The 13,992-nt window shown below is 50.1% G+C and overlaps 4 protein-coding genes across 4 annotated transcripts; 2 read left to right on the forward strand and 2 right to left on the reverse strand.

Annotated features, from left to right (window-relative positions):
* Positions 1–479: 479 nt before the first annotated feature.
* BO83DRAFT_196129 (O-acetyltransferase) lies at positions 480–2,254 on the forward strand. Its single transcript, XM_025526597.1, has one exon. The coding sequence runs from the start codon at positions 676–678 to the stop codon at positions 2,152–2,154; it is 1,479 nt and encodes a 492-aa protein (XP_025390965.1). The 5' UTR covers positions 480–675; the 3' UTR covers positions 2,155–2,254.
* Positions 2,255–2,500: 246 nt separating this feature from the next.
* BO83DRAFT_331940 (beta-d-glucoside glucohydrolase D) lies at positions 2,501–5,212 on the reverse strand. Its single transcript, XM_025528285.1, has 4 exons — positions 5,045–5,212; positions 4,550–4,983; positions 3,117–4,479; positions 2,501–3,048 (listed from the first exon to the last, which is right to left on the reverse strand). Exons 1-4 carry the CDS (start codon positions 5,136–5,138, stop codon positions 2,558–2,560), a joined length of 2,382 nt encoding a protein of 793 aa, XP_025390966.1. The 5' UTR covers positions 5,139–5,212; the 3' UTR covers positions 2,501–2,557.
* Positions 5,213–10,263: 5,051 nt separating this feature from the next.
* Positions 10,264–13,092, forward strand: BO83DRAFT_375766 (putative Na/H antiporter). Its single transcript, XM_025530542.1, has 5 exons — positions 10,264–10,869; positions 10,969–11,642; positions 11,692–11,774; positions 11,824–12,232; positions 12,287–13,092. The coding sequence occupies exons 1-5, from the start codon at positions 10,752–10,754 to the stop codon at positions 12,686–12,688; spliced, it is 1,686 nt and encodes a 561-aa protein (XP_025390967.1). The 5' UTR covers positions 10,264–10,751; the 3' UTR covers positions 12,689–13,092.
* A 13-nt stretch (positions 13,093–13,105) lies between these two features.
* On the reverse strand, positions 13,106–13,759 carry BO83DRAFT_196178 (uncharacterized protein). Its single transcript, XM_025526598.1, has one exon. The coding sequence runs from the start codon at positions 13,607–13,609 to the stop codon at positions 13,241–13,243; it is 369 nt and encodes a 122-aa protein (XP_025390968.1). The 5' UTR covers positions 13,610–13,759; the 3' UTR covers positions 13,106–13,240.
* Between the last annotated feature and the right edge of the window lie 233 nt (positions 13,760–13,992).

A 13,992-nucleotide genomic window follows, 5' to 3' on the forward strand; every position in this document is an offset into this window, starting at 1 on the left:
TGAGACCACCATCAATCTCCCTAACATCAGGACATTAACCCCTTAGTTAGAGAAAACGGTAATGGCACAAGTCGCTTTCATGCAGTCACGCATTGGCTTGCCCATAATGTGGGACGAGCTATCGCAACTACCTCCGGTTCAAGTGTGCAGGGGATCAACAATAACCACCCAGGTATACTGCATCGAATTGAACGTTATCAATGGAATCAGAACTATACACTCGCTGAGTCTGGAACATGGTCAAACGTGTCAAATCAAAAGATCATGTCAATTCCTCAATTGAGCATTTCCCGACTCGAAACCTTACCATACTCCATCTCTACCATGCGTGCTTCTGCCTACTGTGGGCTACGCTTACAGACGGACAACCTATCATCAACTGGCTATCTACGAGCCACATCCATAAAATTGACAGTGGGCGGAATATGACTATCATTATCTACATGCTATAGCCTCCTCTAACCCTGAAGAAACCTGTTCATACATACAGACGAAACCTGGCTACAGGACGTTAATTGAAAGCTTAAGATGCCATCATCTGCGCGTAAGTTTAATTGAGATTTTATCTTCAAACGAATAGGTTTTCGAGTTTTGTTCACTCCACGGCGTTATCATATATATGATCTCAAGGACCCATCCCTTCACAACCCTCGGTGTGATTCTTCGGCATACAAAATGACCGCCAGAACTCATACTCCGTCGTTCCAGCCTTATACCCTCACGCCTCTAGATCACCTGCTCCCTCCTCATCATGTGTTCGCTTATATGTCTTTTCGACCTGAACAGCCGTCTGAAGCAGTTGATGCGTTAGATACGGGCCTATCAGACTTGATATCCCAGTGGCCATTCTTGGCCGGCAATGTTGCCAGAGTGGAGAAGGAGAACAGAAGAAACGTCAGAGAGTTGCAGCCACCGACAACATCGGACCTCCTCCGATTCCCCTTGTTACGTGTCAATCACCATCAACACACCATTTCAGATGCTTTAGCCTCGCCAGTCATCGATTATGAAATGCTAAACGTTCCGAAGACACTCTTGGATTCCAACCCCATACCTGCTGTGCGGTTCCAGGCCAATGTCATGCAAGACGGCCTCATTCTATGCCTCGCTTGGAATCATCAGGTAATGGATTCGCTAGGCGTCACCATAGTTTTGCACGCTCTAGCTCGATCTTGCTCTGGACGGGATCGAAAGAGCGCCGATGCCAGACGTCTTCCGATGGACCACGATAAAGAAGAGCAGGCAAGGAGGAGGATAAACCAAGCTGCCACCACCAGCAACCCCGACCTCAAGGATGCATACTGTGAGACTAGCTATGAGGAAATACGTGGACGACAGCCCGACTCAATCATCTGTCGTCGTTATACTTTGCATATAGACAGAGTCAACTACCTCAAAGATTCGTGCAACGATCTTGCCCATGAGCTTGCCAAGGGCCATTCGACGTCACAGAAAGTCTCATCAACAGAAAGCAGGTACAAACCAGAAAACATCTCAAGTGATGACCTGGTAACTGCCCTAGCATGGCTCTCTGTATCCCGCGCTCGTCGTCGACATGCTTCTAAGCATTCGTCAGACTTGCCGCGCGTATCCTCTTTATCCAGAAATATAGAGGTTCGCTCAGTACTCCAGCCTCCTCTTCCAAGAAGCTACTTGGGCAATAGCCTCGTGTTGGCGAAATCCCAGTGCGAGTGGAAAGATATTTCTACTCCACGGGAAGCCCCGCCCGTAACCCGAAAGCAAATGGACAAAGAAACACTCAACGCATTGCTCAAACTAGCCCTGATGTCTCGAGCCAAATGCAAGTCGCTTCAAGACCAGCAGATCCGTGGCCTCATAGGCCGTGTGGAAGAGTGCGATGACTTCTCATCCGTTTCTGGTGCCCCTGCGGAGGTCATTATGTCCAGCCTGCGGAAAACTGACATATATGCCTCGGACTGGGGTACGAACCTGGGGCCACTGTTAGACTTTGATACTATCGACGGTCGAACTGATGGGTTGACTTTAATTCTACCCGATAGAAATCCTGCCAGGAGAGGAGAGAGCAACTGGGAAGTCCGCGTGAACCTACCTGTGGAAGTTATGGAGGAGTTTGGGAAAGATGAGCTGCTTCTTTGGGTCACAGAGGGAGGAAAGCCAGGAGCCAGGCTGTAACATTACAGTTTGTTGTAGATGTCTGCTACTCTGGTCGACAACATGTAGCATCTTCTGAGCTATGATCGATATAATTTGAGGTAAAGTAGGTCAATGATCAACCTTGTTGTTGAACTTGAAAAAGAAAAGTCTCAATACATTAGATTATAGTAGTAACAAGAGCTGTCCATCTCAAGTAGCTGTTTGATTGTGTTCTACATTATTTTTAATTCCGAAAAAAAAAAAAAAAAAAAAAAAAAAAGAAAGTAAAAAAAGTACATTTCAACAATTATTATGATCCAGGATGCAAAAGTTCTAATCAACAGGAATGGAGTAGCCGCTATATACATCACTTAGAAAAATATATCCGCTATCCGTCACGAAAGAGACAAAAGGTTCCCGTCTTCCTAATTCTAATTTACATCTAAGACGAAGTCTGAACAGCAAAAGTGCCATTCAACTTCAAATCACGCGAGCTTGCACCCACGTAGACCTTGTAGTCACCCGAAGCAACAAGCCACTGCTGGGCGCTAACATCCCAGTACGAGATATCACGGCGGCGCAGCTTGAAAGTAACCTCGCTCTGCTTGCCAGCAGCGATCTCGACGCGTTCAAAGCCACGGAGCTGGCGAACGGGTTGCTTCGCAGCAGTAGGGAACCCGAGGTAGAGCTGGGGGACTTCGGCGCCGTCGAGCGAGCCGGTGTTGGCGACCTTGACGGAGACGCTTCCCACAATATCCCAGAGGTCGCTGTGTCCTCCGACGGTCTGTTCACCGGTGGGGTACTTGGACAGTGTGGAGGGCTTTTCGATGCTCAGGTCGGAGTAGGAGAAGGTGGTGTAGGAGAGACCGTGGCCGAAGGGGTATCTGGGGGTGACGTTGTAGGCGTCGAAGTAGCGGTAGTCGAGGTAGACACCTATGAAGGTTATATGTTGTAAGTACGTGCGAGGGTGTGGGGGAGATTGGTGTGTTAAGGCTGCTTACCTTCGGTGAAGTTACACTGCGCTGTGTAGCAGATCTTGACGTTGTAGTCGCTCTCGTTCTTGGCGATGGTGTGGATGAGGCGGCCAGAGGGGTTCACGTCTCCGTAGAGGACATCGACAATGGAGTTGCCAGATTCCTGGCCCAAGAGGGATCCGTAGAGAACAGCAGTAACGTTGTCATGTTCGATCCATTGGTCCATCAGGCGCGGGCCGACGGTGTTGATGATGACGATGGTGTTGTTGCAGTTGTCGGCGACGGTGTTGACCATGGTGTCTTGGTCGTCATTGTAGAGCTCAGTGCGATCAGCGCCTTCTCCGGAAAGGGCATTCAGGAAGACGAGGCAGGTATCGGAGTTCGTGGCATAGTTGGCATACGAGGGGTCCACAGCGGTACTGTCAGTCCCCTCTGTGATCAAGCCGGAAGTTTTAGAAGAGGTATAGGTATCGTTGAGCACCCACCGCATCATGGTTCCATCCTCAAGGATTCTGTTAGTCAGTGCAACGTAAGGTGGCACTAGGTAAGGCAAGGATGCTTGAGCAGAACCGGTGCCGGTGGCCAAGTGACCCTGGTACGTCGGTCCCGAACCCTCGATGTCCATGGCCGTGTTGGGTCCTCCCACCACAAGACCAGCGTGGGCACCGAAAACGCTCATTACACGAGGCTTCTTCAATGGCAGAGCGTTCTTGTTCTTCAGCAGGGCCATCGACTTGGCTCCATTTTCCCGGATCAGCTTGGAGTGGTTGCGTCTCACATCGACGTACGCATCTTCACTTTGTTCCTCGGGTTGGAGCCCATTGTCCAGGTTGACATAGTAGTAACCCATCAGATTGCGGATGGCCATATCGTCCAAGCGAGCCTCACTCAGAGAGCCATTGGACAACAGAGCCTCCATGGTAGAAGTGCTCCAGATACTACTGGAACCGTAATCCTCGCCGCCGAGAGCAGACTCCAAAGCACTGCTCTGGCCATTAGTGTCAGGCCACACCAATCCCGGGAAGCCAAGCTCTGTCTTCAAATTCTTCATCAACAAATCGGAGTTCTGACAGCTTAGTGTGCCATTAACCTTCGTCATGGCACACATCACAGCACCCAGACCATGTTTGACTGCGTCATAGAAAGGCCAAAGATACGTCTCGTGCAGAGTCTTGTCATCGGCATTGGAAGAGTATGGTGCCGAGCCGCTATCCGACTCAGAACTGGAACTGGCAGCACGACGGCCCATTGATCCTGTAGGCTTCGCGCCCATGGATGAAGTATTCGACGAGCCGGGCCCCATTCCTCCGGAAGGCATACCGCCGCCGCCAGGACCACCACCGCCGCCGCTGCCAGTCCGATTTGTTTCCTGTTCGTAGAGAAGGAAGTGCTGTGCAGTAGTGCAACTTATGTCAGTCAAAGAACAGCAGCATCTTAGGGAGACAGCATCTACTACGTACCTTAGCACCTGGGATAACGCCAGCGTCGATGTAAGCTTTTGTTGTTAACCCAGTGGCTAAGCCATTGAGATAAGGGTCGGGGCCAAAACCCTCAACAATACGGCCACCCCAGGGCGTACGTCCCAATGGCTGAGAGGTCGGGCCAGAGACAACTTGGATTCCCTTTTTGTAAAACTCAGAACCGACAGCTTTGCCCTGTGCGTAGATGGCGTCGCGGTCCCAGGTCATAGCAACTGCTGAAGACAAGCTGAAAGCGGATACATAGTAGAAGTTCTGGAGACCCATGTCACCGTTCAGGAAAGTAAGGCCACTAAAGCTGCCATTAGTGGAGTTGACACTGCTGCCCGTGATCAAAGCCAGCTTCTGATCAGTGGTCAGGCCTGCGACAAAGGTAGAGGCCTTCTGGTACGCGGATTCCCAGTCTCCCAGGGCCACTGTATACGACATTAGCGGACCGACTCGGCGAAAGCGTGCAGGTGCGTGTCCAGTACTTACCACCGTCTGACTTCAACAGCCCCAGGCTGGAGTTCGAAGACGCACCAGTCAGGCCCAGAAGGGCTGCGGCCACGATGAAGGAGAGGATTTTCATTTTACTGAGGGTCCATATAAAGAGGGACAAGAGGAAAAGAATAATGAGTGACGAAATTAACGGTAAGTTATTGCTAGAGAAAGCGAGTGAGGTTAACTGAGAACAAACGATCCAGATTCTTAGATCAAGGTGGGCATTTATTGTACCATTTATCCTCTGCTACTAGACTTAGAGCATCCTCATTGTGAGACCTGCGCCGACCCCTTGTGAGGAATGATGTACGGCACGAGTCGTATCATCCTCGATCTACTGGTCAGTGGACTTGATAGATCCACGCATCTTACGTATGGCTACTCTAATGACCGCGAGCTTTCCTAGATAGCGTGCCTATCCTGAATATACGGCTTCCGGGATGCCAAGTCGGATATCCCGGCGTCTTTAGTGTTTGGCTCGTGAAACCGCCGGCGTCCAGTAATGACGCGATAAGTTCGGCCCTTTCGGGGGTGATTGGCGACAGTCTAACCCCAGGCAACGCGTCATCTTGCCCTCTGCTGGGTTTGCCGACATGCCTTCGGGGAATGTGCGCTATTTGGTCCCGGTGGTTCGCCTGAGAGATATCACTGTAAAAAGGTGAACATTAGTCACGAATCTTGCCATGTATGCACCGGTCCTTATTTGGGAGACACAAGCTTCTTGTTAATCGGCAGGATAGAGGATCAGGCTCGGGTACCTTTTTCCCTCTTAGTAGGGAACAATGATAAGACCCAGGGGAAAGCCGACAGGTGCCGGCGGAGGGCGAATTGCTTGTGCTCTTGAAAACCCTTGAGGGTTCACGTCAGCCCTGATGGATCCTTTCCTTGACTGGTCCCTTTCTCAGGCGATAATTCATGGGCAGGGTAAGTAACTAGCCATCGAACTAAATTAGGGATGCTAAGGCTTCGAAAGACATGCACTAGGGCTGAGGTGGTGGGTCTCGCGTCGAAGGAAGTGTGGGAACTAAAAACAATGGCCGGGATTTGCTCTGATAACAGTAATGCTGGTGAATCCAACCCGGAGCTACACCGAAAATGAACACTAACCATATGCACCTTTTCTCAGAGGAATATTTCCCCTAGTAGATTAGGCCTAGATCCAACGAGGGGCTTCTAAGCTTGAAACAAGTCTTGAGTGGCGTAGTTTCAAACCGGCGGAGTCCGTTTGTTAAGTCTGGCATCGTGGGTGCGAAGAAGCCTCGTAACGCGAACTCATTGCTTGGTTTAGTTCCCTGATGTTCTTCTTCCGGAGTCTTGCCGAAGTAGTCATTTGGGCATGGCAGATATTCTGTCGGGTTGTACAAAACAATCATGGCGTCTCATATAGCCTTTCCTTGCTTGGTCAACTCAATCTGGTCAAAGACGGTGAATTAGGGAGGAAGATGAGGGAGAGGATTGAGATCAGAGCAAGAAACAGATCATGTGTTTCTCCCTGGTGGGTTTGATCAGAATGCAAACTCCAGGGGCTGCTCTCAGCGTCAGATTTGACACATCCAGATGCCCTATAATCTAAGTCGGACCACTACAACTATTTGTCGATAACAAATACAAAAATCCTGTGTTTTGCCTCCACCAATAATAGAATCTCTATATGGTTATCGCGATCCATATCCGAGTTCCCAATACTCTGGATTGTCGAAGTAGCCAGCCAGGGTACTCACCCCCACTGGACCCAACTCCCCACAGGGGCAATTCGTGGCTGGGTGACGTGGACAGGATTAGCTTGCTGCACACATTATTGCAGTAGTTTATCTTGCTTCCACTAGGTGCTGGAGACGTATAATTTAGGGAGACAACACTTATGGGAGCAATCACGCAGTCAAAATCCTTCATTTCTCATTGATATTGTATGTCAATTGCTACCCCTGTAAGATTGGTCTTATGATGCTTGTTCTTCACGATGCTGATGTCGCCTTCATTGCAGAAGATGGGTTTGTAGAGCAACCAAGGAGCTGTTTTACTCCGGCAATAATCGCAGGCATGACGCTCTGGATGATGTCTGGCAAGAAGAGCAACCACCGTCAAATCAGAGTCTTGAAATTTGCATCACCAACTACTACTTAGAGTAATGGTACTCTGGCAATGCGGAAGTTTATTCTGGCACTTTGTTCAAGAAGACCGTGACCGTACATATCGGTCACATCCTGAAGCGAAGGTTGTTGTTGTTGTCCAGTAAACGTTTACACAAACAGTCTTGAACCTCTTCACTACCAATTGAACGCATGACTAGTAAGTATTAGGGCCTGAAAGAACTACAACAGAATCCAATGGGGTACTTCATTTTCTCTAGTTACTACTTAGGTTTAAATTGAGAGTTGGCTCTCAGTACGGTTAGTACGATATATTGAATAATATATTTAATAGTGATTAGTAGGTACAATATAAGTACTGGGCCTACAACTCAATTCATTGCTCACAGCATACTTTGCTCTGAATCGTGCTACTTGCCTCAACCCTTGAGTATAACAATCAGAGTATACTGATTGAGAAATCCCATGAATTGTGAGTGACTCTGGTATATCCATAGTGTATGGCCAACCGATCTACTCGCCAGTCACGTGACGAGAGAGGCAGCAGCAGCAGGAGGAAAAGACCACAGTTCTATCAGGCAATCCGCTACCACTAGAACAAGGTAGGAAAAAGTCCTCTGACTTCTGTTCATGCATCTTCAACATCGTCTGGGAAAGAATCCAGTTTGATCAGCGATTCCCTACCAATGCTTCCATCCGAATGCCTGAACCCCCGTTGGGTCCACAATCCGACCCCAGGCCTGTCCCTGTTGACCATCGATGATTAACAAATCTGACAATTTTCAAGTTACTTCTAGACTTGAGAATGACTGAGCGCCATCAGAGAAAGTGCGCCTGTCATTGAGGTCAGCTGGGACACCATTGAAAGGCGCATCGGTTCCAGCCGCATTATGGTCGGGGATTTGCTTGATGATGGGGGTTGACCCCCCCCCCCCCCCCCCCTCTCTCTCCCTCTGACCTCTGCCATCCCCCCCCCGCTCGTCCACCAAAACTTTAGACCCGCGTTTGTCTGAACTCCTTTCTCAACAACGTCGCCCAGATTTCAATCTTTGTAAATCTTAAGCGATAGGGCCAAATCAGAGAGCAGTGGATTGTTCCCATCACGCGTCTCACTTGGGTTTGCCTGACAGCTTCGAAGTTGGGACCTAGGTGTTCCATTTCGAGCTGCAGGTTGAGATCTCTGGCCCCTGGATCTGGTTCACTTGATCCGCGCGACAAGAATCTCTCGAAGAAGTTCTTTTCGAATTACCCTGCTCAGCCTTCCTCGTTCCTAAAAACCTTCCTCTCGACCGCGCCGGATTGCGGGGACGACGTCATGAACGACACCACGACCACCCCTTCTCCCACTCCAGGTCCCGCCACGAAAGCATCTCCGACTTCGAAATCACCCTCAGTAGCGGCCGGAACAAAACGCAAGCGCGCATCCGCGGCGAAATACTATGCCGTGAAGGCTGGCTATCAGCCCGGTGTTTACTATGATTGGCACGATTGTTTGACCCAGGTTACCGGGTACAAGGGAGCTGTCTGTAAGTGACTCGCGGATAGTCCGCATTCAGTTGCCTGAAACTGACTTGTTCTTTCAGTCCAGGCCTTCCCTTCGTACGAAGAAGCAAATGCTTTCCTCAACGGGACCCGTGCGCCCGCTGCGCGCGGCGGTACCCCCCTAGATTCTGAACCCACGAGATTTTACGGTATTCAGCGCGGTCGAATACCCGGTGTTTATACGGACTGGGCAAAGGCGCAGGAGCAGATCAAAGGTTTTCCCAAGCCGCGTTACAAGAAATTCTCGACCAGGGAGGAGGCAGAGGAGTTTGCAAGGGAAGGCCAAGGACCCGGCGCTACGTTCGGAAAGACCCCGGAATCGCAGAAGCTCGTCGGTGCTCCGGGAATGATGAACGGGGTCCCTGCAGATGCGCAGGGTATACCTTTTGAGGCGGGCACTGGTCCTCTGCCGACCGGAGCGGAGGATGGGTTTGACCCCAATGTATTGTTGGATCCCAAAACAGGAAAAGTGGTCTATAAATCACAGGACCAGAAGGCCGCGACCAAGGTGAAATCTACTGGTCCGCCGGGGATGCTGCGCATCTACACGGACGGTAGTTCCTTGAAGAATGGCAAAGCGCTTGCCTCAGCGGGCGTTGGGGTTTACTTTGGACCTGGCGATTCCCGGTTTGTCCCCCCCCTGACGCTCACCTTAGCGTTGTAGCGTCGTCCTTATCCCTGAGAGGGTCTACCTTTGGCTAATACTGACGCCTGTTCTCCCAGCAGAAATGTTTCCGAGCCCCTTAAAGGTAGTCGCCAGACCAATCAGCGTGCCGAGCTGACGGCCATCCTCCGGGCGCTTGACATAGCTCCACGACATCGGGACGTGACCATCTTCACCGATAGTCAATACGCGATCAACTGTGTGACGGTGTGGTTTACAAAGTGGCGGCGCAACAACTGGATGACCGCTGGCAACAAGCCGGTGGACAACAAGGATCTGGTTGAATCTATTCTCTCGAAGATCGAAGAACGCAATGAGCTGAAGGTGAAGACCTTGTTCGAATGGGTCAAGGGACATAGTTCCCACCCTGGGAATGAGGCCGCCGATCGTCTGGCGGTGAGTGGTGCTCGACGAGGAGTCTCGGAGAAGGCTGCAGCATTGGAAGCAGTCAGGGACATTCCGGACGAGGCTTTTGAGGAGGAGGATGACGACGACTTCTGAGCTACCAATCGCGAGGTTTCCTCGTAGATGCTCCCGGAAACAGATCAATGATGGCGATGGGTATTGTTTGTCGACGTACTGAGTAGACTGGTGTGATGCGATCCGTGACTTCTATCATGTCGGTCTCGAGAAATGACGTGTTCTCCCCCGGGCGGGAGGAAAATTTGACCTAGAACTGCAGCATGAATTGATGCCTTACTTGGCATGGTCCGGGCCAGCTGTAGATGATATGACCTGTATGACGAGCAGCTGAGAGAAAGAGTTGTTTGTAGAGTAGTAGGACATAAATTAATACCACGAGGGTGTGCCTTTCCCGAAAGCGGCACGGGCCATTAGCAAACCAAAGTGGAACTAATTGGGACCCCCGGGAACTTTTTCTCCTCTCCCCGATCAGCTTTTCTTCCTCTTCCTTCCCACTCTCCCCACGTACCGCTGCATCCTCGCATCGCTTCTGGCGTAAAGTCGCTCATATCGAGTCTGATCATCGCTGGAGGTCATTCGTTGCGTCTGTGCTTGCCTGCGTCTGCTTGCCTCGTGTTTGGTCTCTCGTATCGCTTTTTTTTACTTCCTCCCACCCCCCTGAAGTTTATCGGGCTGGAAACTCGTGCTCTCGACGACGACGTTCGTCTTGTCAAAGATCCAGCTGTTGGAGAGGAATTTCACATTCTTCCGATGCCAGGAGAGCTTGCCATCAAAGATTTCTATACTATTATGATTGAATAACACGTGCTTGTGACTTAGTTTGATTATTCTGTTTTTTCCCCCCCATTTTACCTTCTTTTACCCCGCGCTCCAGCTGGATAGCGAGTTGTAAACCTTCAGGATTCCGGTATCCTTGGCTTGGGATCAAGCCATAATCTGCAATAGACGTTGTGCACTGCACCTGAGGGAGCGCAACAGCAAGATGCCTACCCTATCGTTGATCAACTTCAACATCGTCTGTGCGACGCTGGGAGGATTCATATCCGTCTTCGGACTGGTGTCCTACCTTTTCAAGGAGAGATTCTATCTTTCTGAAGCATGTCCGTCCTGCCTTTCCAAGCTTCCTCCCGCTACTCCCGATCTCTCCTCGGCTATGCGTGTCGTCGCTGATTAGACGGTGGATGACTGACGTCGTACAGTGATTTCATTGCTAGCTGGAGTGATCTTCTCCCCTCATGCAGCCAACTTCATAAGACCCCAAGAGTATGCACTTGGTTCCGAGCAGAATCTAGAAGAGATCACCCTGTACTTCACCCGTCTCGTTCTCGGGGTCCAGCTAGTCCTTGCCGGGGTTCAGCTCCCCAAACGGTACTTGCAGATAGAATGGAAGAGCCTGTCGCTCCTTTTGGGCCCCGGGATGGCTGCCATGTGGATGTGTAGCAGCCTGATCATTTGGGCGATGGTACCAAACTTTCCCTTTCTCCATGCCCTTGTCGTGGGTGCATGCATCACTCCTACCGACCCCGTGCTTTCCAATTCCATTGTAAAGGGGAAATTTGCAGACAAGAATGTGCCTCGTCCCTTGCAGCGCATTATTGTGGCCGAGTCAGGTGCCAATGATGGTCTCGGCTATCCTTTTCTCTACTTTGGATTGTATCTTCTCAAGTACATTGGAATGGGCGGCGAGGGGTACAGTGGAGGCGCTGGGAAAGCTATAGGCCTGTGGTTCTATGAAACTTGGGTGTATACTGTGATCCTGAGTGTTGTCTATGGGATCGTAGTTGGGTGGCTCTCCCGTAAGCTGCTGCACTGGGCAGAGGAGAAGCATTACGTTGATCGGGAGAGCTTTCTTGTGTTCGCTATCGCTCTTTCTGTAGGTTAAAGTCCTGGCTCGGCCATTCCACGTTGCTAACCGAATGCAGTTATTTATCATCGGTACATGTGGGTTGATAGGCACCGATGACCTCCTGGCCTGCTTTGTTGCCGGCAATGTGTTTACGCAAGAGTAAGATATCTACACCAATTTGCATTAATTCGGTTGCTGACGAAGGTAGTGATTGGTTTCGCTTGGAAACCATGGATGACTCCTTGCAGCCAACCATCGATATGTTGCTGAATTTGGCGGTCTTCATGTGGTTCGGTGCTGTCTGCCCGTGGTCATCGTTCCTGAACAACAGCGTGATTCCCATCTATCGCTTGATATTCTTGGGAATCCTAATCCTGCTAGTTCGACGAATGCCCATCATTTTCGCCATGCACAAGCTTATCCACCAAATCGAGCAGTTCTACCAGGCAGCATTTGTTGGATTCTTCGGACCTATCGGAGTCGGAGCTGTCTTCTACCTGTCGGTCAGCCGGGAATTCCTGAACCAGATCACTGTCGATGGTCAGGTCCGCGAAGATGCCGCCAAGGTGTCCGAGGCCGTGAACGTCGTAGTTTGGTTCTTGGTCATTTGCAGCATCGTAAGTTCGCACACACCACCAACCTTATAACTAATCTTCTGACTCCCTCCGCAGATCGTTCATGGCCTCTGTATCCCCTTAGCAAAAGCCGGCTACCATCTCCCCCGGACAATCTCCCAAGCCCTCAGCACCAGCTCCATAGCTGAACCTGACCCTGTACCGATCGCCAATGTGCAGCATACGCACAGCACTGCGACACGCGGCGTAGGTCCCACGAACAACCGGAACCGGAAGCGCGGTCATGCAGGACGGGAACCGCCCGACCCGGCCGCCTTCCAGATCGGTCGGTCTGTTATTCGAACCATCTCTTCGCAGGAGCAAGTCCAGGTTGGAGCAGCGACTGCGGACGAACCTGCTCGACCTGTTAACCTGATTGTTCGAGAGAATGAGCAGGATAATCCACAGGAGAGCAGTAACAGTAACAGCATAATTCCGGCAGTCGAACAGCATGTTTAGTCTGCTTGGAGATGTATCTGGGCAGGATTCGGAGACGAATTTTTGCTGTTGCGAGCTGGAGCTGAGGCTGGAGCTGCATGGAGATCTCTTGTGATTGCTCTCTATTCACAGAATGATTCTCGTGTTGTATATACGGTGATAATGCAGCTGAATGGCTGCACATATAGATGATGAACGTTAGAGTTGAGGTGCATGTGTGTGGCTGAGAATTTGTGGATGGTCGAGTGTATAGAGAGGATGGGTGGTGTATAGATGGCATGACAATATGTGGGAGTGAGAGACGTGATACTGTATAAAGAGACGTTCTGCCTATGACAGTGGTTCATTAGAACTTAACGACATAGACTACTAGGTAGCTGAGTGAATATAAATACTGTCGTGATGGCGTGGGTGATGACTACTACTACTGGTCGAAAGAATGGAAGCCCATCATTTTATAAATATAATGATATTGCCCAAACATGCTTTTTTATCAAGTCGTGCCTGAAATAGATCAACAAATAAATGAATATTCATCCCACCCTAAACCATGCCTTGATTTTGATGACCACCCTATTTTGCAATCCGCCGTATCTCGTCATTAATATGATAGTGAGAGTATAGGAAAAATATGTGTGATTTGTGTTGAAACGAAGGTTTGTGTTTGTGTGTGATGGTGCAAAAAGGAAACAAGAAGAAAAGAAACAGACATAGAATAACCAGCCATGATGGGCGGATCTGCTGCACCACAACTGGCCCAAAATCATCTGGGAGTACAGTAGTTCCCATCATTTGACCTGAACTCAACTCCATCATAAGGCGTTGTTGTATCATGCTCATCACCATCCTCCGGACTCCGCATCTCCAACTTCGTTCAAATAAAGCGTGCACGCCAGCCGCCGACCAAAAATTCCACAGCCCTTCTTTTTTCTGGATAGACATGTCTATTGGCGGAGAAAAGGAAAATCATGCAGTCGTTATAAACCCGTCCACGCCACATCAAGAAAAAACCCATCTGCATCAGCGAGGCAAACCAAGGGGCTATGCGAGGAAACTAGGGGTATATATCAGAGCGACATCTCACCAGATACAGCACCGCGAACACACAAGATCATAAGCGAGATAGATGGATAAGCTACAGGGAAAATGTCATCAGGAACACGGAAGGGAACGGGAAAATAATGACAAGTAAAAGCAAAGCACACAGCAATGGTCTGGGAAATGCCCACCATTGGTGTAGATTTAAACGCGAGCAAACAAGACGGGGTCTTTGCGCGACGGAAGTTGTCCGGAGAGTCGGAAAGAAGGGCCCAACAACTCCCCGA

Source organism: Aspergillus eucalypticola (assembly GCF_003184535.1).
Source record: "Aspergillus eucalypticola CBS 122712 chromosome Unknown BO83scaffold_5, whole genome shotgun sequence".
Taxonomy (NCBI): Eukaryota; Fungi; Ascomycota; class Eurotiomycetes; order Eurotiales; family Aspergillaceae; genus Aspergillus; species Aspergillus eucalypticola.

What these genes read in the sequence shown, in the direction of transcription:
- BO83DRAFT_331940 (XM_025528285.1), bottom strand. Translation starts at nt 5,138, where the DNA reads ATGAAAATCCTCTCCTTCATCGTGGCCGCAGCCCTTCTGGGCCTGACT. An exon ending in GCTGTTGAAGTCAGACGGTG is followed by an intron (nt 4,984 to 5,044) that starts GTAAGTACTGGA and finishes TGTCGTATACAG; the next exon opens with TGGCCCTGGGAGACTGGGAA. An exon ending in GCGTTATCCCAGGTGCTAAG is followed by an intron (nt 4,480 to 4,549) that starts GTACGTAGTAGA and finishes ACTACTGCACAG; the next exon opens with CACTTCCTTCTCTACGAACA.
- BO83DRAFT_196178 (XM_025526598.1), bottom strand. Translation starts at nt 13,609, where the DNA reads ATGTCTATCCAGAAAAAAGAAGGGCTGTGGAATTTTTGGTCGGCGGCT.
- BO83DRAFT_196129 (XM_025526597.1), top strand. Translation starts at nt 676, where the DNA reads ATGACCGCCAGAACTCATACTCCGTCGTTCCAGCCTTATACCCTCACG.
- BO83DRAFT_375766 (XM_025530542.1), top strand. Translation starts at nt 10,752, where the DNA reads ATGCCTACCCTATCGTTGATCAACTTCAACATCGTCTGTGCGACGCTG. An exon ending in ATTCTATCTTTCTGAAGCAT is followed by an intron (nt 10,870 to 10,968) that starts GTCCGTCCTGCC and finishes GACGTCGTACAG; the next exon opens with TGATTTCATTGCTAGCTGGA. An exon ending in TGTTCGCTATCGCTCTTTCT is followed by an intron (nt 11,643 to 11,691) that starts GTAGGTTAAAGT and finishes AACCGAATGCAG; the next exon opens with TTATTTATCATCGGTACATG.